General features: G+C 32.6%; 2 protein-coding genes across 3 annotated transcripts in view; one reads left to right on the top strand and one right to left on the bottom strand.

The window, feature by feature from the left end:
- The window catches only part of LOC118202658 (uncharacterized), a 123,759-nt gene extending 112,884 nt beyond the window's left edge, over positions 1–10,875 (bottom strand). The window contains exon 1 of one of the 2 annotated variants that reach the window (XM_085814964.1): positions 10,618–10,875. In XM_085814964.1, coding sequence (XP_085671090.1) covers positions 10,618–10,690 — 73 coding nt within the window. In that variant the 5' untranslated portion in view covers positions 10,691–10,875. The remainder of the gene's footprint in view (positions 1–10,617) is intronic. The other variant, XM_085814967.1, reaches the window with a different exon arrangement.
- Positions 10,876–11,091: 216 nt separating this feature from the next.
- Positions 11,092–27,171, top strand: part of LOC118195396 (spliceosome-associated protein CWC27 homolog) — a 59,805-nt gene continuing 43,725 nt past the window's right edge. Inside the window, exons 1-4 of the mRNA XM_035366699.2 lie at positions 11,092–11,344; positions 21,310–21,519; positions 24,309–24,452; positions 24,539–24,637. Coding sequence (XP_035222590.2) covers positions 11,201–11,344; positions 21,310–21,519; positions 24,309–24,452; positions 24,539–24,637 — 597 coding nt within the window. The 5' untranslated portion in view covers positions 11,092–11,200. The remainder of the gene's footprint in view (positions 11,345–21,309; positions 21,520–24,308; positions 24,453–24,538; positions 24,638–27,171) is intronic.

Here is a 27,171-nt window from a genome sequence, read left to right as displayed (position 1 = left end):
TTACCTGAAAGCCCATAATTTCAAACTTTTTGTGGTGCCCGTGGCTCTGTACAGCTGAAGAAACCAAGACAAAAGGGAAATCAATTCTTTAGCCCAAGGATCCTCCGAGGAAACAGTTGATGGAAGAAGGGAAGACCGAAAAGGAGTCGGAACCAGTCATGGTTCCATGACTTTTTTGGAACCATCCTTTTTTGGAGGCTCTGGGGAAGACCTCTGAATAGGTTTCCCCTGACTTCAAGGGAAGTTGTGGGTTAAAGAGGCGGCTTTTAACTCTCTCCTAAAATCATCCAGGGTAAGTTCTTATCTCTCATTTAACCTGTTTTAATGGTTAAGGTTAGTCAGCTAAACTTGCAACATAGTACAGCAGCCTTATACAATTCAGCTGCTCAATTATGTAAACAAGGCACTTTTGTTGCCTTAATTCAAGAACATTGGGTCTACCAACGGTAAAAGGTAAAATCCTTGGTAGGCCCATGAACGCACACTTCTTTTCGTCAGAAGGACCTGATAAAAGACCTAGAACTAGCATTTACATTTCAAAAAATATAAATGGGCTATGACATTATTTTAATTTACATCAGAGGACTTGACTGCTACTTTAACCAAGGACATAAACAGTTCACTTGTAGAGTCATTAGGTTAATTGGAAGCAGAAAAGATGAAAAATATGCAACCGCCTTCGCCGGGAATCGAACCACGGAACTCTGGAATACCGGCCCAGCGTGCTACCGCTACACCACGAAGCCACGCTAGCGAAGTGGGAGAAATACCTTATATAATCCCCTTTATAAAGGGCAACTAGGGTTTTAGGGGACCTAGTCGCAAAATCCTGGGTGCGGAGAATCATCATCCACAATCCTTTTAGTTCGGGCGCCACTTGTACAGACATTAGGTTAATTGCAGAGACAGAAAAGATGAAAAATAGCAAACGCCTTCGCCGGGAATCGAACCACGGACCTCTGGAATACCGGTCCAGCGTGCAGATCCACTACACCACGAAGGACGCTAGGAAAGCGGGAGAAATACCTTATACACTGAGAGGAAATATTTGTTTCTGTCCGGTTTACATGGCTCATGACCTCAACATTCCGCAAGAATTTATAGATCTTGTGAGTTTCTGTGAAATAAACAATATTCCTATGGTTATTGGTGGTGATGTTAACGCTCATCACCTATCATGGGGCAGTTCTGATACCAATCCTAGAGGAGAAAAACTCAAGGAACTTATAATGAATACCAACCTAACTTGGGTAAACAGGGAAAATCGCCTTACCTTTGTCAACAGAAAAAGAGAAGAGGTCACTGGCCTCATACTAACTTCTTCTGACATTTATAACCATATTGAGAACTGGCATGTAAAGAGGCTTTCACTTCTAGAGACGCGCGCGGCTATGCGGGCAGTTCCGAGAAACGAAATTCTAGTAGCACTGCTTTAAGCCGGAGGTTTCCGAGAAATGTTTCGTCTAGATAGGAGGAAAATGTCCCGGCTATGAACAACATTTTGAACTTTTCCCGAAAATGTTCCGTCTGGAGACGTGTTCCTCGTACGTACAACCAATCAGACGAAAGTTCTGCTTCTGAAGGATGACCGGTAACTTTCAATATGGCGATGGCTCTCACTGTGAAGTCATGGACGGTGGAAATAGAGGCCGATTTAATTATTGCTCTTTTGTTGTAATATAACTGCTTGAGTCATTTTTAAAATGTTTATATATTCATGAAATATATAATCGTGGACATTTCAGAGTTGACAGTATTTTACGACGTTCTTGCAATTCGACTTTGTTTACAAATTGTTCGTCGCCAAAAGTTCGCCAAATTTGTCGTATTTCGTGCCGACCGTGTATTATCACTGTTATGTAATAGAATTTTATTTCTTAAATTTAAGTTGAATTTTTTTTTTAATCCGTTAGTATATGAGCGGCTTTTATCCTAATTACTTATCTTTGAAATTGTTAATTGCATAAATCAGTGACACATTTTAAACAGCATAAAAAAAGAAAAGCATAGTTTATGCAACAATGAGAATACTCATTAAATTTGTCTATTATTTTCATGTTATTAATGAAATACTTTTTGGATTATAAATACATTAGAAACTATACTTTTACTGTAAATGCTACATATTGAAACATTGGAAATTTATGGATTATGCATGATGAAAAACATTTGTACATGCATTCATTAATATAAATCTTATTCGTTAATACTAATAAATATATGTCAACAACTTCTAAACCATCGCATCTCTCTATCTGTATGTAAATATATGACTTATAAGATGTGTGGAATATTATAGAATATTAGAATATATGTATGAATACAAAAATGAACATTGCCAAAAGGTTTATTTGAAGTTACTTCTAATTCATATAACGATCATGTAATTGGAAGCAATTGTAGTGATCAGTTCTTTGCAAATTATTATGGACATGTAATAATCAGTTGAAAAATAATTGATGAGCATTTGACTACTAAAGAGTGTACACATTTTGTTTTGGGGTTAATTCATAATGACATCATATGTATAATCTACATAATATAAACATGACTAATAAATAATAAGAAATGCAACAGCTATGCATTTATAACATTTGATTACTTAAAACAGTGCACAACTGATTATCACCTTCATGTGTGTTTACATAATGAAAAACTTGTACTTTCTAATTATGTGCACAGGCCTATTAGTGGCCGAAACGTCATTGAACACTGGTAGTTTTGTCTGAGGTTAGAATGCCGCGAATGGGCTGGCTACATGGGCATTTTCTTGGTTTAACCCATTTGTAGCTAATATACGAGCCAGTTTTAAAAATTCTTCTACAAAGGGATCCCTCGAGTCTTTGCCGTAATCACATAAAACAAACTCATGATGTGCACCACCTAATTTCTAGATTTGGTATAATTAATGTATTTTAGGTATATTACCGAGTGTTATATGGGACAGTAAACAACTCGCACATGTTTGATTGCTCATGTATTCATATGCTTTATTTAATCATTTTGCTGAATAGTATCTGCCGGCTGTGAGGATGCAAATATCAGCCACATAGATTTTTGTCAAAGAAGGTCTTGTTTTTTTTTTTTTTTTTTTTTTTTTTTTTTTTTTGTCCGTTTGTTTATCCTTACGGACAAAACAATAATTATGAGCCATAAAGTTAGTCAAGAAAATGCTTTCACCAGGTCACAAATTTTCCAGTGAGCCATCAAATTTTCATTGGAATGCAGACATCAGAAAATACACATAAGTAATGTCTAATAAACAGACTTATCCAGCACATGTTTTAAACTAGTCTTAGTGTATACAGAATTTAGCTATTACTGATGTAATTGATTGCTATAACCAGAAGTGTGTTTATCTGTTACTTTGCCAGAGTGGAGATCAAAGTGATTAACTTGATAGCAATCACCTTTCTATAATCTTCCATAACTAACAATGAAGTTTAAAACGAAAAAAGTGTGAGCGATACAAAACAACACAAAGAAGCAAACGTCACTTGAAAGCAAACGTCACTTTCGCCAATCTGATCGATAACTGATTCTTGTTTGGCCTTCAGCCTATTTACAAAGTGAAGATGATAACCCAATTTTGCGGAAAAGCGATTCTCAGAACTGTTCCTTCAAACGTTTTGTTCCGTCAACAAATATCGTATGTGATAACAGTATAAGTGACAATCCCTCACTTTCAGACCACCGCCTAATACAATTTTGTATTAAAGATAAAATTCCAGCTGAATTTTTCAGAAACATTAAAAACACAAATTGGGACCTTTATAAGGACTCCCTGGTTTCTAATGTCATTAACCTTCAGGTTAAACTAAATGCAACTCATGGAGATCCTTCTGCACAGATATTCTGTTCTATGATGAGACTGCTAGAGTATATAAGATTCTTAAGAGGTCTCAGGAGTCTCAACTCTCATCAGTTATGCGACCAGATGGCAGTTATACTATAAACCCTTTGGATACAACCATTTTGAATTTTCATCTGGGGGACACAAGTGTCACCTCTGACCCCCCTCCCACGAAAATCCATTGGAACTCCTTCATAGTCCATTAGATTTGGATTTTGCTAAAACAATAGTGAACTTTGAAAAGGCTAAAGCGGCCCTATATGTATTTCTTCCCTTTAAATCTCCAGGGAACAATGGCATTTACCCAGTTCTGCTTCAGAAAGGCTGGGATATTTTTGGCCACATTCTCGTGGACATATTCGAATCCAGCTTGGTTTTAGGATATGTTCCTAAGGTGTGGAAAACTTCACGAGGTGTGTTTCTCCTCAAACCAGGAAAAGATACATATGAGAAACCAAACTCATTTAGAATGATTACGCTAACATCCTTCCACAAGCTGTTGAAGCGATTGATTTTCTGGCACCTCCAGTCAAATAATAATCTGAACCATACTTTTGACTTAGACCAACACTGTTTTAAGCCTGGCTTCTCCACTGAGTCGGTTCTACACCAACTGGTGTGGAGAATAGAAAAAATAATTATAGATGGATACTTTGCCATTGGGATTCTACTGGATAGGTACTGGATTCTACTGGTAGGAGCCTTTGATAACATCAGTTTCGAGAAAAAACATAAAGCGCTTATTGGAAGTCATATTCATCCTATGATAACTAGATGGGTCATCTTTATGATTAAAAACAAGAATATTTGCGTTAGTCTCACTGACTGTGAAGTAAAGAGAGATATTACTAAAGGGTGTCCACAGGGTGGTGTTCTTTTTTCATTCCTGTGGAACCTGATATTCGACTCACTCTTAGTACTTCTACAGGAGGAACCTGGCACGTCACAGGCTTATGCAGATGACCGTACTGTGTTACTACAGGGTTTCGATATTGGAACCCTACACAATCAAGCTCAGCAAATTGTGAATAAAGTATCACACTGGGGTAAAACAAATGGCCTATCTTTCTCTGCTGAAAAATCAGAGGTCATAGTTTTCACGTACTTTGCAGTCAAATCGTTAGTGAACAATGGGGTCTTAACCCAAAATCTATTCTATGGATTTATACTGCCATAGTCCGGCCAATGCTTTCTTACGGGTGCGTGGTCTGGATCAATGTTATTAACAAAAGCACACATTTAAACAATTTAGAAAAGATGCAAAGACTTGCTTGCCTATGCATTAATGGGTCTTTAAACAGTCCCCCTACTGCTGCATTAAAATTTTTATTGCAAGTTCCACCCTTGAAATTATTCTTGAGCGGAGAAGCAATTAAAGCCATGTATAGGTTGAATAAAAATGGCACATGGTGCCAAAGGACAGGTTTTGGTCTGAAAAGCCACATTGACATATGCCTGGACTTGGGCAATGAGATCTCTATAATCTATATGCCCAAAGATGCAATTACTAAAACAATAGTTCCAGATAAACTATTCTCAACTTATATACCAAAAAGGAATGAGATAGAATCTCTAATTGACCTGATTCCAACGGGATCAGTTTCTTCTAAAAAAAGTTCTTAATTATAACAACCTCTTTATCATCAAATAATGTTATTCCTTATTGCGTTGCTTGACCAATTATTGCTCCTTTTCCTGCTCGCTTCCTAAGAATGGCATCAATTTTGGGAGTTCTTGCTAGTATTGCTGCTTACCTAAATTTACCAATGAAATTTGTAATTAAATGAATCAATTTAATCACTAATGGCAAATATCACATCCATCCTCCTCCCTTATATTTATTTATTAATATGTCAATAAAATAGAAAATAACTATTTATTAATGTATATAGTCCATAAATAAAAATAATAACTCAGCTTTATTAACTATTAAATTTTTTTCAATTAATTTCAATTTAATTTCAAATTCAAACTGTCCAACAAAAACTAGTCGGAGTCGACCTGTTTTTAGCGACTCAAGCTCCAACTCCTTTTACCCCAAAATCTACCCGACTCCATAGCTCTGCAAAAATCATCAATTTTTGCCAAGGGGTACCCATAAATATACTTTTACCAGGTATTTTTATGGATCATAAAAATATACCAAATCTATTTATTTTCAAGTTTGTTTGTTTGTTTATGAATGTTACACACTAAATCCGATATTTGTTAGTTATAATAATATAATCCGATATTTGTTAGTTCCGATATTTGTTTGGCCTTGGCAAGAAACAGGTGATTACTGATAAACACAAGCAATTCATTCAAAATGTGAAATTTGGCTTGTTTTTACTTAGATGTAACTATGGCAACCTTTCAACCAGACTCTTTAGTACTGAATTCAGATTTTTTTTTTTTTTTTTTTATGATGCATAATAATTATATATGAGCTTTAAACTGAATTTGAGATATTTCTTTAGTTCATGTGTCATACTTACAAAGCAAGTATGCATTCTTTTGTTTTAAAAAAATATTTGTTCCTTCTTCCATTTTGTGCTGTATTGCTATCTCACTGATTAAAGTCTGTTTAAGTTTAGTTAATTAAGTTAATTAAATTAATTAAGTTTCCAAAGACTAACAGAGCGGTGGAGACTTTGCTCCATCTCTCAATTTATCCAAACATCCATGTCAGATTCCAGACAGAATCAATAAATTGTTTTTGTGCATAAAAAAGAACATTCTCTGTAGATTTTTTTTAATCAATAAAAGGATCATGAAATAGGTTTTTTGTAACTGTGAAGTCATTTTATGTTTTTTTTTTTTTTTTTTTTAACTAATTTACAGTGAAATGAATTCTTTGTAATAATAAATTGCTATCTATAAACCGTTCAAATAACTAGAAATTGTTTACAAATACAAAAAACAACTCAAAATACATGGTTTTTTTTAAAGTGCAGTTTCACATACAGTGCACAAACATAGGTATAGTCTGTATACACACAGTGCAGAAACATAGTTATATTTATATAGGCTGTTTATTTAAATATACTGCTTATACAATTATATTTAATAAAATAAGAAATACAAACTTATTTCCTGTATATGTATATTTTTCTCAAGTATTTTCCGTTGTTCATGAATTTAACAAATTTAAAAATATTTTTACATCACTAACATTTAAGATTACATTTTTTTTTTCTTTCTCTTCCTGGAAGATAATTTTCTTATTAATGAATGTTTATGCAGCTTCAGCACAAGTTTTAGGCTTTTCTAACTCGATTCTTACCTTTAATTAATTATTTGAATATATTGCAAAATATACTATTATTACAAATAGCACTTAGTATTTACAAAAAGAATTCATTTCACTGTAAATTAGTTAAAAAAAAAAAAAAAAAGGAAAAGGAAAAACATAAAATGACTTCACATTTAAAAAAAAAAAAAAAAAAAAATATTTCATGATACTTTCGATGATTTAAAAAAAAATCTACAGAGAATGTTCTTTTTATGCACAAAAACAATTTATTAACTCTCTCTGGAATCCAACATGGAGGTTTGGATATATTGAGAGATGGAGCAAAGTTCTCCACCACTCTGTTAGTCTTTGGACACTCAAGTGTAGACTTTACTCGGTGAGATACCAATACAGCACAAATTGGAAGAAGGAACAAATTTTTTTTTTTTTTTTTTTTTTTTAATAAAAGAATGCATACTTGCTTTGTAAGCATGACACGTGAACTTAAGGAATATTACAAATTCAGTTTAAAGCTCATATATATATATATATATATAATTATTATGCATCATAAAAAGAAAATCTGAATTCAATACTAAAGAGTCCGGTTGAAAGGTTGCCATAATTACATATAAGTAAAAACAAGCCACATTACACATTTTATCACCATTGGGGGAGTTTTTAATTAAAAAAGCACTATATCTGGCAAAAATGTTAAATTCTTTTTAAGTAATGTCTCAAGTGTAGAATTGTGTGCCCCTTCAATTAATGAAATTTTTTTTTATTATTATTTTGCCGATGAAACCTCATTTCTGGTTACCATGACAGTTTTAACTTTGTTTTAGCTTCCTGATTTTTTTTTAAATGAAAATAGATTGATGTGTACATGGAGAAATTTAAGGCAGTGCGCAATGCCTAGTTTGTGCAATTCTGGGATTTTTTTCAAGTGAAAACAGATTGATGTGCGCATGGACACTGAGTTTGTGCAATTCTTTGACTTGTTATTTTGGTTTTGTGTAGCAGCCATCTTGAAATCGTGCATCTTCCTGGCACCAATCTTGGCGTCAAAAAAGAATCACCAAAAAACAAGGGGCGACCAATTGTAAACTTTTACCTCCAAATCAACTAAATTTGCAATATAATTTGTGATCTTTCCCCCCTGAATTATAAGAGGTAAGCAATCTTTAAGTTTAATTATTTTAATACTTTGTCATAATAAATAACCAATATTTACTTTATTCATATCAAAAAATAAAACTGATTCGTAATTATCCTGAAAATGATCACAGTTATTCCTAATCACTGAAAACTTGTAACTATTTAAATTATTACTGCACTAGGTTTAATCCCAGTATACGGTATACACAGGATTTGGCGACATTATTATAAGCAGTAAACGGGTCATTTTGAAGTTGGTGACAACTTTCAAAATCCCACAAAGACCGTACCGTATACTAGTATTTTACACTGCACCTACATTGAAGTAAATCTTTTTATTATATAGATGTCAAAAGATCCTTACTCCAATTCAAAATTGGAAATGTTACCTTTTGTAGTCATTATAATAATTACACACTGATGTTTCATCATGAATACCCCATCTGATACTCAAAATACAGCTGACAGTTTGTGTTACTAAAAACTGATCTAAGCCAAACCTAATCTTCATACATTCTTGTTAAAGTGAACACTGTTTTTAATTGCCAAAATCAGCAGCCTTAATGACTTCATCTTCATCTTTCAAATGTCATCAAAATGTTATGCAATGGCTGTTTTAATTTTGAAGTAGCTTAAACTTATGTAAAATTGTGAACATGCTTAATGCCAAAAAGTGGAACAAGTGAAAAGAACATGATTAATGCCTTCTCATGCTAAATAATAAATTAAAATACTTGTTTTTAATATAATGTAAAGATAAATAATAAATTCAAATGTCTTTTATAACTGCAATTATCCTATGTGCGAAACAAAAGTCCAGAATACAATAAAAACACGACTTCAGCCAAGAAAGCAATGTTTTTCTAAATGCAATTTTTAACAGGTTATGGGCACAACTTAATACTTAAAAACTATATTATTTACCTTCTTTCAGAATACTCCAACATTATTGACTCACACATGTAAAAGCGTCTTATATTTCCTCCATGGAACGGTGTTTGCTACACCTGGGCGCCTGAGCACTAGGCTCTTTTTTTTTTTTTTTTGTATTAATTTTCTGGATATTAGTAGTTAGTTCTAGACTTTGATAATCAATTACTGGCATGAACAAACTGAGCATTTAGCAAGCTGTTACAGGTGCCAGAAGCCGTCGAGCTGGTGTAATGAATGACATATGACAAGGTAAACACAAATATTGGAAGTCTAAATCCATGAAAGAATATTATGGTAAAAGTATAGTTTAGGGTACCCCTTGGCGAAACTTGGCGATTTTTGGCGGTACACAGATACCGATTTTGTGCAATTCTTTGACTCGTTATTTTGGCTTGCAAAGCGGCGATTTTTGGAAAAATCCACACAAAGCCAAAATAACAAGACAAAAAATTGCACAAACTCGGTATCCATGTACACTTCAACTTATTTCATGTACACATTGACTTTTAAAAAAAAATCCCCGAATTGCACAAAAATGGCATTGCGCACTCCTCTGACTTTATCCATTGCTTTACGAACTCGAAACTTCTGGATAATAGATGTGATGTGTGGGAATCGTGTAAGAGTATTATTGAGGATCACCCCAAGATAAAGGACTTGCTTGGCCCATGGAATTGAAGTGCCATAGAACTGTAGGTTTTTGTTGTGTCTTCCTGGTGAATAGAACAGCTTAGATGCAAGCCATATAATATCTTATATGAAATTTATCATATATCAACCAATCCTTGAATACTTTTAGATTCATCTTACATTACAAGTAATATCAACCAATCCTTGAACAATTTTAGGTTCATCTTACATTACAGGATGTTTTACTCCAGGCCAATACAATGTCATTAAGGTAAAGCATTTTACAACTGTTTATCTCAGAAAATTATCTTTTACAAACACTGCATGTAGTGCATCCACAATACCTGTACAGTCAAAATTGAAATTCTGGAAGCAACGAGCAATTTAATTGAAAAATGAAGGTTCAATGCATTGAACCACGGCTAAAAGAGAGTTAATTTAAATTAATTTTTCTTCTTTCTCCAACGTTTTTTACATTCGATGTCAATTCGCAATTCAGTGAATTCTGGTTTTAAGATTTAAGAAATAGAATTGGTATACTTTTAATACTAATTCTATTTCTTACGAAACGAATTTGAGAAAATACAGAAAGTGAAAAATCTATGCAGTTAAGATATGTTAGATAAATTTTTGGGCTGTATAGCATGCAATAACAGAAAAAGAGATATGAAAAAATATACCAATATGATTACGTATGATAAAATACAGTTTTCATGAAAAAATGGCAGTGTTATATCTCACTCGCTTCGTTATTCCATGTATTCAAATTTCCTTCTAATCAAATATACGGCACATTAAGAATAAAAATTAATTTTTTGAAATCTCTCACCTTCATCACTCTGCTGAACATCCTTTGCTGCAGAACAAAGTGCAGCACAAAATATGAAAAAAATCCATCCCATGGCTTTTCCAGATCACGTTATAATAACACACTTTATCTAGAAGATACCACACATCTTCGAAATCTGCATTTCCAAGTTTTAATTCTCAAATGTAAACACCACCAATCATCAAATCTCTAAATGTAGCAATCGTAAATAAAACACAAACTAACCGTCTTATTTCAAACATCCACTGAGGCGCTACGACAGCGCTACAACAATTTTTACTCCCTTTGAATGCAAAGCGCACACTATTATAGTAATGTAAAAAAAAAAAATGCTTTAAAAGCTCTGTAATTTTCATTAGAGGTTCAAAATGTATAAACTAAATTATTACGATCCACTGTCCGCCAGGGGGGGGAAAAAAACTTGCTGCTAAATATGAAGGAAAACTTTCAATGTAGCTCTGTTCTTCATCAGAAATAAAAGGATGGCTTTAGTTTCTGTTACTACTTTTATTTCAAAGTACTTTTCTTTCGTATACAACAAAATTTTCTCTGCACTCTGAAACTACGGAAAATACGAAAGTCCATGTTGCCAATGGCACCTGATGTTCAGGCAGAAAGGTTGATATTCAAGTGCAGCGTTTGTTTATATAACTTTGAACTTTTATACCAATCAACTTTAAGAAAAATGAGCCAGATCTACATCCAAGAGCCACCGACAAATGGAAAGGTTAGCCCTTAATCTATGTTTTCAAAGTGCATAATGAATTTTTATGCCTTTTAATGTAATGTATAATGAATGTAAAGTATAATGAATTACTTTAAGATTATCATAGTTTTAAGATATCAAGCTTCCTCGCACGCCATTTAATATATGATAAAGTTTTAAATGCAAGGAATCCCATATTTTCATTTAATTGCAAGGGTTTTCATCCGCAAATAACCCGTTGGCGCCGTTGCAGTTTTACTCGCCAAGTCCACCAATGGTTGATCGACGCCGAGGATGGTCCGCGTACGGTTATCAGATATTAAAACACATGAAAGTTTGCCGCTTAAATCTGGTATTTAGTGCATATAATCAAAATGATTAAAGAATAAGTAATATAAATTCAAGTTAGCCGAGAAAACAGTATATTAACCCGTAACAGGGGAGATCAAATATTGGGACATAACCGGGGACGTGCAGTCACAGAGACCGCGTCTCGTTATGGTTTAAATAAAATGTTCTAATCAAAATATTAAAATTTTATTGTACCTTTACATTCTAAAAACACTTATCTTCGAAACAGAAAAAAGAAAAAATATTTTACAAAGAAATCAATCAACACTAGGAACATCTTTTCTGCAACTTGAACTTTTTTTATGAAAAACCACTTTCAAATGTAAATTATGCAAAACAAACCAGAATAACTATTATTTTGTATGAATTATAATTATTTTCCATTAATTTAACATATGATAGATACATTCAGATGAAAAATACAAATATTGTACGACACATAAAAAACATGACAGTACCTTATTATCAGTAATACCATTGTGTTCTTGCAAAAGATATCAACTTACTCAGTATATTCTTGTGCACATTCATGACATAATTTTTGTGTACATACCAAACAAACTGGCGTTTTACAACTTATGCATAAAAACGAAGTTTTCATTTCTTTCTTTTTCTCTAACATTTCGTTTGTGAAAAGGACTTCCCAAACCCTTTTAGGATCCGTATTTTCACCCAATTTTTCATATACTCTTAATCCTGGAAGATGAACTATATCATGCACGGGAGTTCTCACATTTCGTTGAGGTTCAATAGATGACCACTTGAAGCAGTTCCTCCCATAATAATATTTTATAGATGAAATGGATTCAGTCTCTGGTTCAGTGCATTCATTGTCAGATTCAGAAAATTCTGATGTCGTGGAATGTGAACTTTCATTTGCAAAATCTTCTTGCCATTCACCTTAATCGCTAAATTAACTTTCCACTTCATCAAGAATTCTTTATAGCACTTCTGCATAATGCGAATTAGAAATATGATATTTCTCGGACCGAATCTCAGAGCCATGTTTCCACCTGGGACAGAAATCCTAACACTGAGAGGAAGATGCGGTCTGACATACCGCTCTCAGACAATGGAGTAGAATTTCACAATGAAGCAGGTGCAAAAAATGTTAGCCAGTATGTGAGAATTATTAAGGTCACAAAAGGAGAAGCTAGCAGGAGAATCCACTCAGTCAGACTAAATATAGAATAGGGGTGATAGGAACAACACCTGTAGCGGTCTCTGAGACCGCACCTTCCCAGTTACGGGTTAACCATATTAATTTGTAGGAGTTCCATCGTGAGGCAAGACACAAGTATAAAATATATAATCTTTATTTTACACATCAATAATAACATTCTGATGAAAAGGGAAATTCCTGCTCCATACACACTGCTCTCTCCTTACCATCTGCCGCTCATCCATTGAAGAATAAGTAACATTAATCCAAGTTAACAGAGAAAGCAATATATTAAGCATATGTAAGTGAAAATTCAAAATTAACCAGTTGAACATGATATATGAAAGAAAATTTGTACTGAATTCAAGGCCTTTGAGAATGAGCTTTCCTGCTCCGAATATGTCATAATTTTGACATAAATACTTTTTCTGTAAAATATTTTCAATTTTCTGAAATCAACTCAAAAAGTATAAATTAATTTATCCCGAAATAATGTTCTCATCCATTTTCTGCCCAAGTCATCTAACTCTCTGGTTCAAAGAGTATACATTTTCATGAAATTTAGCTAATTCCCAACTGAAAATTAACTGAAATTTTATCAAAAATCTTTAAAATATCTTGATGGAAAAAATTTTATTTTCTTTTGAGTTGAAAAGTCTTAAATTTCCGTCGATTTACCAATTCTTGTTAAATGATTATGGAATTGTTAACATGTGAAGATCGCTTGACTAGAAGATTAAGAGTTTGGAAAATTTTATGTGATTTTCATTTTCTGTATCCAGCCAGACTAGTAAACTGGTGATTTCATTATCTGATGAACTGATGAAGTCACTCGGTGCATTTACTTTACAATCTGCATGTAACTAATAAGTTCTGAATTCTGTAATTGCTAGAATAGTGAATCATAAGTGTAGTAGAACTCAGATAATCTGTAAATGTCTGTTATCAATGCATATTTAAACAAAATTTCAGCTTATGAAAGGTTCAACATGGGGCAGAATTATCTGCTAAAGTACATAATCGCACACTTATTTTATTTGCGTTTGTTTGGCGCTTTTTACAAGAATAAGAAGAATTGGATTTTTGTCCATTTTCTTTGACCTTTTTAAGTGAAAATAGGTCAATGTGTACATGGATAAAGTCAAGGGAGTGCACAATGCCATTTTTGTGAAATTCTGGGAATTTTTTTTAAGGGAAAATAGGTTGATGCGTACATAGATACCGAATATGTGCTATTCTTAAAAATGCGCCAAGCAGTGGCCGATTCTGCACTTTCGTCAAATTATCTATAATTTTTTTATACGTATGTGAAAATGAATTTTTAAAAAAGTACATTCATAATATATATTGATCTAAAAAGGAATTTTGTTTCATTAATGAAAATATTTAACTCAGTAGTACTTTGTGTTGTTATTATTTTTATTACACATGGATCATGAATTTCTGTAAATTGCTCGATTTTTCATTTCATTTTATTCATTCACCAGCAATAAATCTCTAGTTTTATGTGTATATTCTACTGAATTTAAAAATTAATTTTTTAATGCTTGTGTAAATATATTGGTACATTCTGTCTGTTAAGGGTATATGCATCTATCCGTGTATATGTGTATATGTATACACACACATACATTTGTATGTGCATCAGGGCTTAAGTTCCAAAATTAGAAGTGCCGGAGCCGTATGGAAGACCCTCAGCAAAGAGGAACATGAGTAAATAAATTAAATGGTTATTATTATTTAATTAATGTTTATAAATTGTTATCTAATTAATAATTATTGTATAATAATTAATTACAATTTAATTGATAATCATTAGATAATTGATTATTATTTATTGAAATAATTAACGATTGAAGTAATAAAATAATTAAAATTAAATAAAATGTAAAGAGATAAATTGAAATTTAATAAGCAATTTTTAATATAATTTTATTGTTAAAATAAAATTTTCGAGATAAAATTTCGACTGAAAAAGTTATTCAATTACATAAGAAAAGTGCCGCAGCCTTCTCGGGGCTGTGGTGCGTTCCGTTTAGAATGCAGCTCCGGTGCAGCATTTAGGGCTGCAGTGCATTCCGACTAGAATTATGATTTATTACAAAAACTAAGAAGCACCGGAGGCGAGATCTGGTGGGCTCCGGCCCAATTTAAGCTCTGATAGTAGGGAGAAAAGTTTGTTTATCATCACAAAAATTAAATATACTTAAAGTATAGCTGATGAAAATTCCAGGGCAAAACAGAGTGAGGGTATGAGTGGGTGGAAACAAAAAATGAGGGTAATCTTGATGAGGAAGAACGTTCTCTTTAATTGCGGCTCTTTGCTGATATAATTATAGCTTAGTGGATACTGTGGGAAGATGATGTATAGGACATTCTTGAGTAGTTTATCTCAGTATTTCACTCTTATTGTACTCATTGTCACTTAATGCACATTTAAGAACACAAATTTTCCTTCCTGCAAGGATAACTAACTGTAAGCATCGATAACAATACACTGGATAAGATGGCATGGCGAGAAATTTACACGTTCCTAAACAAACTCCCCCAAATTTATTGCCTTTTTTAAAGGGAAAGGTTTTTGCATGAAGGGAATTTACTTGAACGTCTCATGTTTTCATGAGTTCGTATGTCTAGGGAAATAGTGTATTGCAAAGTCTGCTTATTGTTAAACTAAAATGTTATGAATTCTAAATATTTTCCCTTTAAATTGTGGTTCAGTTTTATAAAAAGAAGTACCGAAGCTCAACTTATTTAGGGCTCCGGTGCGCTCCGGCTAAAATCGTAATTTATCTTAAAAACTGAGAAGTACTGGTGCCGAGCTCTGGTGGGCTCCGGCGCAGTTTAAGCTCTGATGTGCATATATACATGCATACATGAACACGTATTACATGCATATGTTTCTGAATCCGGTCCATATATTGTTACACATTTTATATATTGTAACATGAAATGCCCCAAGAAGTGAAGCTTCATACAAAACATAAGATTACAGAGGCAGGTCTATTTAAACATTAAGATAAATGACTATCTCACTATATTGGCAAGATAATGCCAAGCTGGCAATGGTTTCTGCAGCTAATTTATGCCGCCAAATTTGGTGAGAAGTTGCCAAATGGTAATGTTTTAATCTAGTCCTTGTATCACTGTGATTGGCTTGAATGCCAATGTAACTGTATCTGATGGTACTATTTGATTTTCTACTTTGCACCTAAGCTTGATTTTTGACCCATCGATGCAGTAAGACTTGGTGGGTGCAAAACGTGACATCTGTCTACTTTGTCTGTCTGTCAGAACAGCCGCCAAGATTATCAACAACTTTAAACTACCCGCACTTAGTTTCTGGCTGCATTATCTACGCGATTGCTTTTAATATGGCATCAAAAGGCTTATCTTCTGCCACATGAATTCGAAAGATACGACTCTAGATCAGCAGTCAATATTGATAACAGCAGCATCTCCATGGATACCCTTAGAACTTCACAAACTACATATATAATTTTATATTTGGTGGACCACTAATACGAATTAAGGAAAAAGGTAAATACATTTATACAGTAATAATCAGCGAATTACACATATTTCATTCAAGTTGAAAAATTACATGAAAAGTACAAAAATCTTACCTTCTTCTTAAGCTTCACGTTTCCATATCACTGATAAGGAACTTCACGAAAAGCAAGAACAAATCAGCAAACGCAAAGCAATATCAGTAAACTGATAGTGTTATGCTGCCAGTTTTTAATTATTCTAAAGATAATAATCATTGCTTACTCAGCAATGTCGCTATCGATCAACAATTAGACAAAACAAAAACGGAAACTTCTAGTGGTGGAATTATAAAGAGCAACGCAGATGGTTCTCATAATAATCCATCAAGCTGCCCATTGACACAGAGAAAAACTGTATTATTAACGACTACAATTGCATATGTTTGTAATTCAAAAGGAAAGAGAATTCCAGTTCATCCTAATATTGATAACAGCAGCATCTCCATGGATGCTAACTCTCACTTTCAAATGTTGCTAGATACACCTGCAAAAGTAGCTAAAAAGTTGCTAAATTCAGAAGGAATATTGCTAAAACTAGTAGCTAATTTTTTTTTTTTTTTTTTTTTTTAAGTATAATCCATTTTCCTTAATATGTGTTGTTAGTCATCATTTTTTAAACTGGATCTTCATAAAAATATAAATAATGTCGTAATTTTTCTGCGGACCAGCAAAAAGTTATCATGGACCACCGCTGCTTTAGATAATGTCAAGCCATATCCCTTTCTTTTTGTTCATCATTTAACAGAACCTCACAATCTTTCCATATTTTGGGTGTGAGCACCTATTGTTGGACCAACAAAATTAAATGTGTGATTCACAGTTAAATGGTGAAAAACAGTCTCTGGAGTACTGGTGTTAGACACCAGGATATCTGGATGTGAGACCCCACCTCTAATTAAATGCAGTTAAAAATTGTGAATAAATTCCGATATTAACTTAAATCAAAGATCTTAAGGTTGGTTTTTTTTTTTTTTAATACTAATATTTTAGGTAACTTTGATAGTGTAATTAAATATATAAAATTTCTAGAGAACAGCATCTAACGTATGGAAAGTTGCTAAGCTGGTGCATAAGACATAAAGTACCAATCACTCAGTGCCAATAAAAGAGTTTATTGCATACAAAATAATGTACTGCAATACAGTGTAATAAAAAAATAGATATAATACAGGTGCAATAAATATATTTAAATTTCAGCCACAATACTGAGATTTAAAATTTGCCATTGGCCTCTTATTGTTTTCAGTGCTGCAATAATTATAAATTCTTATTTCTAAATTAGGAATGGGTCTCATTTTAATAGGAAAATTTTTGCCCAGATAATAGTAGAAGGTGTAAAGCTGTTCAGTTTTTAACTCTGCATGAATTGCAGTATTGTGCATATACCATGGTGCATTAGTAATTTGTCAGAGAACAGAGTTCAGTGCTGCGTGTAATTTTTTCCTATAGAGAAGAGAGTAGGCCGAGCCTGGACAGACATGAAAAAGCATGGGACGCAAAATGGATTTATGAATGAGTAACTTGTTTTCAATTAATAGAATTCTGTTTCAAGTATTTAGAGGGTAAAGTTTAGCTTTATGCACTCAAAACTTCTGGATAATACCTTGTATGTGTAGGTACCATGTAAGAGATCGGCTGCATTTTGCTTTGTGCTGGTTCTGTGTTCGACACAATTTCTATTTCAATAAAAATGAGAAAACTTTCACATAGAATTTTATTGAAAATCCTTCAATTCTTCATAGATTCTGAATGAACAGGATAGGAGTTTCTGCAGATAAACGAAAAACATTCTTACAAATAAGTCTCAACCCGAAGGATAAAGACTATCTAAGATTCGTATGGTATAGAGCTGATGGGAAACTGAAGTATTACAGGCACTTTAGGTTAGTATTTGGAGTTGTTGCGTTTTTCTTTTCTGACACCAGTAGTTATGTTATTTTCTTCCTTCACATTCGTACGGGGTTCGTGTGGATTTGGAGTGAATAACAACGACACTTGATGAAGTATCAAAACACACTTTATTGGCTGGTATTAATCAGGACAGCTACAAAGTCACATTTTATAGTCGTCGAAGATCTACAATAAATCGCTGAAACAATCAGCGACACAGCCTCCAGGTTATCAGGCTATCACGTTGGAGGCAGCTTCACCGCAAAGCACCCAAGTACAGCTCCCAACTCTGCTTGGTCGTTCTTGGAACTCCACATACTCTCAAGACTCTCCACGAGATGCACCCGAAGATACACGAGAGTATAGCTCTCGACTCAGCATAGTTTAAGACAAAACTCAGTGATGCACTAAAAGACTCTCTCAATGCACTCGATGACCAACTCAGTGCTAGACTTCGAGATACTCGCTCAATGACTGACTATCAGCTAGCTAGATGAGGCACACACACACACTAACTGACTGTGGACCAGCAGGGTTTATATAGCTTTCAGCTTGTGTTCAAGAACATTCTGGGCTAAACCAGTAAGAATTAGTTCTAGAAGGTTCTCCATCCGTTCATGGTATATTGCGAATTTTCTCGCCAAATGTGGCAACCGTGCCTTCCTTTGCTATTTTATAGCAATCCTAAAACTGCTTTGCGGGGAAGCTATCTTACCACGCCTGTACATTTCGTAACTATATATACACATAAAAAAAGAGAGAGAGAGAGATCGGTTGCATTTCGCTTTGTGCTGGTTCTGTGTTCAACACAATTTCTATTTCATTAAAAATGAGAAAACTTTCACATAGAATTTTATTGAAAACCAAAACATTTTTCTTGTGATCGCACAGCAGTGGGGACACGTTAAACGATCGGTGGGCGCTATGGTGCCCGTGGACATAGTGTTGGAACCCCTGCCCTAGAAGAAGAAGGGTAATTTTACCATCGGTTGGTGCTGGTAGTTCGTACGAACCTTTAAGGTCTTGGTGCCACTGTGCCATGGCCTTGGTGCCATTGTGCCACGACCTTGCCCATATGGGCGGTGCGTCCCTAACTTTGAATTTAAATCCCTTCTAATTATCCTTTCAAAAAGCTGTGTTATTACTTCATATGTCATTCTACATACTATTAAAAATATTATTCATGACTGTCCATTTTATTAATTAGTCTGTTGAAAATGTGTCTAAGAGTAAAAGTGTGGAAAAATTTTTGGCCTTCTGGTGAATGAAATTAATGGTTTCGATGTGCCTGGTTTAAAAATCTTAGGTTCAGGCATTTTAAAAATAATTCTGCTTTTTGAAAGGAGGAGGGTATACTGAAATATAAATAGAACTACAGTTGTTCATACTTAAGAAGGAATTACTGCTACTGGAGCTGATAGAATTCTTTCATTTGCAGTTAGAAATAAATCACTGCTTACAGTTAAAAATAAGTTACTGTTAACTGAGGAAATTATATGTATTCTTAATTATGAATTTATATATTTGTCTTTGTTCCCCTTTCCCTGTTTTGGGTAAAATTGTCATTCTTTAATGAAGCTGTACCTATTGTTAGAGCTTCTATTCCTGTCTCTAGTTAAATTTCACACTAAGATTAGGAACTGCAGTGATGCTGTTTAACAGTTAGTCATGACCCTTACCCGAAAAATACAAATTATTTTTACACTTTTGATGATAATTTGCAATTTACTCTTTATTCATAGTGTTTTATATGATTACAGAAAATAAAAGTTCATTTCTATCCTGTGCATATGTCCTGAAGGGCATATGAAGTTTAAAAATATTCAAATTCTGATAATACATGATTTACCAATCCCCTAAATTCTGCCAGCTTCAAAATTAGACAAAATTAAAAACCTTAGATTTGCAATAATGTTATATTGAATGTGAATGGATTTTAGGATTTTGTTTATGAAAGTGTAAAATTATTCTCTACCATTTTGCAAGCTATTATTGTAAGAATAAAAATAAATAATGCCATGCATTTACAAATATGGGTTATTCAAACATCTCCAGTATTTAAAATTTATCTGACTATGTACAAAACTAATTTTTATTATATTAATAAACTAATATTTTTATTTCCATTTATTTTCTTGATTTTGGTGAAACTCTTACTTTGTTTGATCCATCAAATGCTAAACATATGCCAATTTACAAAGAAGATACTTGATTTATTTTTAACTTTTTTTTAGTCATCACAGATACATTGTGCTGGTAACTCAGTAAGGTTTAGGTTATCATTCACATTTTTTTCTTTCAAATACATCAAAGAATGTAGTGCATAGTGTTCAAATAATATGCATTTGAAATAAGTAAGGATGATTTGAAAAAATGATTAGAAAATGAGGAAAGAAAAAGCTTTATTTAATTTGTTTCTGCATGCCCCAAACCTTCCCCCCAATATATATATATATATATATATATATATATATAAATTTGTTTCTGCATCCCCCAAACCCTACCCCCCAAAAAATACATATATATATTCAAGAGAAAAAACATAATTGTTTTCTGATATGCATTGAAAAATACAGTACAAAATACTGTGGCATTTGAAGCAAACAAATATGAACTAAACAATTATAGAAAGTTAAAATACATGTTTTCTTCAATTTCTGCATCCAAGAAACTGGATGCTGTGTGTCAACAGAATAAATTCCTACTTCATGAATCCAATTTGTTGATATCTAAGAAAAGCGCTTAGTAGAAAAGCTTATCTAAGAAAAGTTCATTAACTCTAAATTAGTTTAATTCATTTGTTGGTTGAAAAAAAAAATTGATTCTAAGTTTGAATGACATCAACAGTTATATCCTTTAATAAATTTAATGAAGGTGAGGCAAATTCCAAAGGTTTAATATTCCATAACTAGTTTTTGACGTTTGGTTTGAGCTAAATCAAAGCTTACTTTCCGTTGCGAGTATGAACAGGAGTGAAATGTTTAAAAAAGGTCAGCTGTTTTTTATTTATGTGATTATGTTTCATGTTTCAGATTCTCCTGCATACTACTGTTGGAGATATAGATATTGAATTGTGGTCAAAAGAAACCCCTAAAGCTTGCCGTAATTTTGTTCAGTTATGCCTGGAAGGATATTACAATGGAACAACTTTTCATCGAGTTGTAAAAGAATTTATAGTTCAAGGTGGTGATCCGAATGGAGATGGTACGGGTGGAGAATCTATATATGGTCATCCTTTTAAGGTAAATAAAATTCATTTAATTTTTGTAACACAGTGTACATTACAAATCTATTTTAACAAGTAGCAATGGTAAATCACCAATAGGATTAAAAATTTTTCTGGATAATTGAATATCTGTTTCTAGAAATTACTTGCTGATGTTTTTGTGATGCCATCTGTAGAAATTGTAGCATGCTGTATCCATGATTAGTGTTTTTGAAGTATCGGCCTCAACTAAATAACATTGAAAGAAGTTGAGATGATTAAAAATTAAAACACTTACACATTATTTTATATTTCAGAACAAAAAAATGAAACAACATTTTTAATTTCACATTAAAGTTACAAATTTCGTAGTGTAATGACATTTAACTTCAAATGATGTGCTGTTCAAGAGATTGTCACTATAGTTTTAAAAATTTGGTGTGTATACAATGAAGCATCCTAGCTAGTGCTGACATAGATAAACATATGCTCGGCAAAATGGAAGTCTGCAATCTGGAGTCAGCTTCTTTCCATGTAATTTCCTTGTTCTGCATGCTGTCTTCACCCTCCTTTTCATCTTTCTCCTTTCCCTGTATATGTCCAATAAATTCACCATCATGAGAGAGTGTATTATGAACAGAATTGTCTGCATCCATGAAAGCTTGCTCCACCTCTTCACTAATACAGTCAAAAGTCATTAATTCGGACACCCATAATCCGGAATGATCTATAATCCGGACCTCAAATCTACAAACTTGACGCATGCGCGTAAGACCTTTACGGCTGCGAATATGCGTGTGCGCATGCACATAATACGTTTACGCATGCGCGTTTAATGTATAACGGACGGTATAAGCTAAGCTAAAATTATCTAATTCAGTTAATGTTGCAGATTGTGTTGTTCCTTAATCTTCGAATTGGATCTGGTTTATTATTTTTTGCAGACTGTTACAGCAGTTTTATAAAAGTAAGCTTGAACTTTCGATTATGTCAAGTAGAATTTCCGATATATATTTACTAATATGTAAAGGATCTACAAAGCGAAAGTATGTTTCGAAGTCCATTAAACAAAAAGTGGAATTGCTGCAAAAAATGGATAAAAGCATATCCTTCGTTTCTCTAACCATTCCGAAATCTGTTTATCAATTTCATGCTGCTCCGCGCCGAGGGGGAGGGGGACTCCGCAGCATGCAATGAATTGGAAGTTGATCTGTCAGCACTATCCTTATCTTCAGGGCAGATGTTTTTATTTTATTTGGCTTATAATTCCTTACTAAATGTAGTATTTCATCTCGATGTACTCCGTCTTTGATATGATTTAAATCAAATTCCTCCTCATTATAATTCGCTTCCGATAGTGAAGAACACAGAGTTTATTGAAAACGAAAAAATTTCGATTGGCAAATTAGTCGGTATTCTCGACACAGCAATTATAGGACTTGAACAGCGGAACTTTGTAACTGAACAAGAAATTATGTCTGTTTATAGAATTAAAGAGAAAGTATTATCACATAAAATGAAGCAACTTAAACAACTTACATTGAAAGAAATGTTTAATAAAAAAAAAAAAGCAAATAAATATTAAGCCTTTTTTTTTTTGTTTGTTTTGTTTTTGTAAATTTTGATACCCTTTAGATCATAATTGTTCTTTATTTCATAAATTACGGTTTCATATTTTTAATTTTATAATTTCTGCATGCCATCTTACCAGATTTAAACTGATGATCTATAATCCGAAAAAATCGATAATCCGGAATCGGCAAAGTCCCAACGAGTCCGGATTAACGACTTTTGACTGTACTAAACTTCTCTGAACATGTAACTGAATCCAGAATGTCAACTTCAGGCACCAGATGCATTTTAAAATTAAGAGAACCTTCATCATTCAACTTGTTATCCACATGCCACAATTTATACTAACAGCGACATAAAGTTATACTCATTACTTTTTCAAAACGAGATGAAATAAATCAGTAGTCTTTCAGTGGGAATTGCTTCTGAAAATTATAGACAATGTCTTCAAAGTTCACATTTTATCCATAAAAAGAAATTGATAATTCATCTTTATATTTGAGATAATTCTTTGATTCATTGGTTGGATAAGGCTTCTAACAATGGGTGATAGAACATAACACAAATGTTTTCCACATTTAAATTTCAGATTGTTAATCCATTCTATATCTTTTTTATCTTATAGACCTAAGTTTCAAATTTAAATTCAGACCTTCAAAAAAGGCCATTATTTTAATATTACCAATGACTCGGGAGCTGGTTATGAGAGATTTTATTATAATTGTTTTTGATAAGTTATTTCTTTTATTTTTTGTGTAATAATCTTATCTGATTATTTGTCTTCTTTTTTTAAAATAAGTTATTATTTTGTATTATTTTAAAATTCATGAATTTTAAATCTCAAAAAAGTTAATTATAAAATTTTTTTTCTTCAGTAACATTAAAAAAACATTTAGAGTATCCATTATTCTTCATTAATGTAATAGAAATATAAGTGTAGCAAGTTACAAAGTAAAAATCAGAGAATTAGAAGTTCTTAAGATATATTTCTTATCTGTGATTAAACTTATATTAACTAAACTTGTATTGTAATAATAAATAAGACTTTAAAGTTATATTTTTAATTTTGATCCTCAGTTCAGCAAAGTAAGTATTTTCACAAAATTTGAAATTTGAATAAAGTTTTTTAAGAAATATTTTTAATATAGAGATAAAAAAATGAATGGAATTTGACATTTATTACAAATAATTACCTTATTTACTTATTATATATGTAATATTGCTAAAATAATTTTTTCTTGCATTTAATATTAGGATGAGTTTCACAGTCGCCTGCGATTTGTTCGTCGTGGTTTGGTTGCAATGGCAAATTCCGGTAAAAACGATAATGGAAGTCAATTTTTTTTTACTCTTGGCCCTACACCTGAATTACAGAATAAAAATACTATATTTGGCAAGGTAAAAAGTGTTCTTATATTCATTCTTCATAAGTAGATTTTATATATTTCGTATATCCAAATATAGGTTAAATGTCTGTTTCTCAGGTTACTGGAAATACTTTATATAACATGCTGAAACTGGAAGAAGGTCTAGTTGATGCTGATGACAAGCCTCTATATCCTCACAAAATTATATCATGCAAGGTATGTGAAGTATTGACAATAGTTAAAATTCTACCTGCACTAGAAGGGAAGATTATGGTATTGGACATTTGTTATTAGCTAATTTTTCCAGGAATTTTATAAAATTTTATTGCAGTATCGTATAAATTTTTATATATTTATAAAATTATTATTGCAGTAAATCTTACTCAGCTATCATTATTATAGTACAAAGTCCGTAATCCAGGCGTCCATTATCCGGAATGATCTATAATCCGGACCTCAAAGCCACAAACTTTTTATTGTATGCTTTACGCATGCGCATTTAATGTATAACAGACGATTTAAGCTAAGCTAAAATTATCTGTACTGATTCTAACGCATTTCAGTTAATGTTGCAGATTGTGCTGTTCCTTAATCGTTTAATTAAATCCAACTTATTTTTTGCAGACTGTTAGAGCAATTTTATAAAATTTAAGCTTGAACTTTCGATTATGTCAAAAAGAGTTTCCAATTCTGGAGCTGCCAAAGGATCTACAAAGCGAAAGCATGTTTCGATGTCCATCAAACAAAAAGTGGAATTGCTGCAAAAAATGGATAAAGGCATATCTGTCTCAAAATTATGCAAGGAGTATGACACTGAAAATTCAATTGTATATGACGTAAGCAAAAAGAAAAAGAAACTTTTCGAATTTTTTGTGGATTCCGACACCCCACTTGCAATGAATAACAGAAAAACGGTTCGTTATGCTAAAAATGATGATTGAATGGGTCAGACAGCATTGCAGCGAGGACGGGCCATTGACAGGTCTAATGCTAATGGCTTAAGCCAAAATATTTCATGAAGAAATGAACTTAAACACTGAGTGCACATTTTTGACAAGTTGGTTAACCAAATTCAAGACTTTTTGAAATTTTTTAGCATAAAATCTGCTGTGTGGAGCATTACAAGATCATGGAAGGATGTGTCTCCAGATACGTTATAAAATGCTTAACATAATTTATGACTAGCTACCATATTTCATAGTGAGGATGATGAAGATGATAACCACGAATTTGAAGGTTTTCTGACATCGCAAACTAAAGGTGAAATTTTCCAGTTATTGGATTTTGTAAAGAAATGTGGAGAAGCAGTAATAAATGAAGATGATATAACAGAAGTTTTTCTTTGTGATGACAATGCCCTAATCGTCAATCAATTAACAGACAGCGAAATCTGTAGTATTGTTCTAGATCGAGAAAATACCACTTCCGATAGTGAAGAAAGTGACAGAGAGGCTACTGAAAATGAAAAAATTTCGATTGACAAGTTAATCTGTATTCTCGACACAGCAATTACAGGACTTGAACAGTGGAACTTTGTAACTGAACAAGAAATTTTGTCTGTTTATAGAATTAGAGAAAGTATTAGCACAAAAAACGAAGCAACTTAAATAACTTACATTGAAAGAAATGTTTAATAAAGTAAACAAATAAATATTTAGCTTTTTTTTTTTTTTTTTTTTTTTTTCTAATTTATGATATCCTTGAGATCATAATTGCTCTTTATTTCATAAATTACAGTTTCATATTTTTAATTGTATAATTTCTGCATGCCAACTTACCAGATTTAAATTGATGATCTGTAATCCGGAAAAACCCCTAATCCGGAATCCCCAAAGTCCCGAAGAGTCCAGATTAAAGAGTTTGTACTGTATCCTAGTATAAAACACACAGTAGAACACATTTAAAGCATACTTACTGCTTTATTTTATTAATATTAAATAAAAGAAATAAAAGATAAATTAAGGTGAAAGAGAATAGTAGAGCTGGTAACCTCACAATTAAAGTCTCAGTCCACTCAGGATTCATGTAATGATGAACATTTCTCACACACTATCAGTTCCTTATAAATATTTACCTAATGCCAAGATACATTCAAAAGCATTTGAATGTACAAATGAGATGTGATGCAATACATGGGATAAATAATTTTTTTTAAAAATACCATACAAAATTTATAAAATCAGAAATGGGATATAGGAGGAGTATTACATGACTATTATATATATGTATATAAATTTTAACAAACATGTAGATACGTAAAAAAAAAAAAAAAAAAAAAAAAAAAAAAAAAAAAAAAATGTAAGTTAAAATAATGTGCAAACACATAAAAGAATTAATTTTCAAACTAATTTACAATAGCATTTAAATTCAGATAGCATAAGTAAATTAAGTGCAAAACCAAAACATGAAAATAAATTCACCAATTTAGTGAATTAAAATTAATCTAAAATTTTTTTTAAAAATGCATAAGTGAATGACTGTTGAGCAGGCAGAAGACAGACTTATCAAGGGGAAGTTGCCTCCTAACCTAACTCTTCAATCATTCAATTCATTCTTTTGAAACAATATATATGTATATATATATTTCTCAAAAAGCAAAGTTTTTACTGCCATTGAGAAATTTTCACATATAGCACAATAATACCTCTTTCAATCCTAAACTTTGCAGAGTTTTTGGAGAATATATTCTTGCTCAAGCTATCAGGAGCCAGAAATTTGAGATGGTGATCTTTAGTGAAAGCGCACTCAAA

The sequence above is a fragment of the Stegodyphus dumicola genome, chromosome 4 (assembly GCF_044657685.1).
Source record: "Stegodyphus dumicola isolate Sdum_Otavi_A_Nest chromosome 4, ASM4465768v1".
Classification (NCBI taxonomy): domain Eukaryota; kingdom Metazoa; phylum Arthropoda; class Arachnida; order Araneae; family Eresidae; genus Stegodyphus; species Stegodyphus dumicola.
This window is presented reverse-complemented; position numbering and strand designations above follow the sequence as displayed.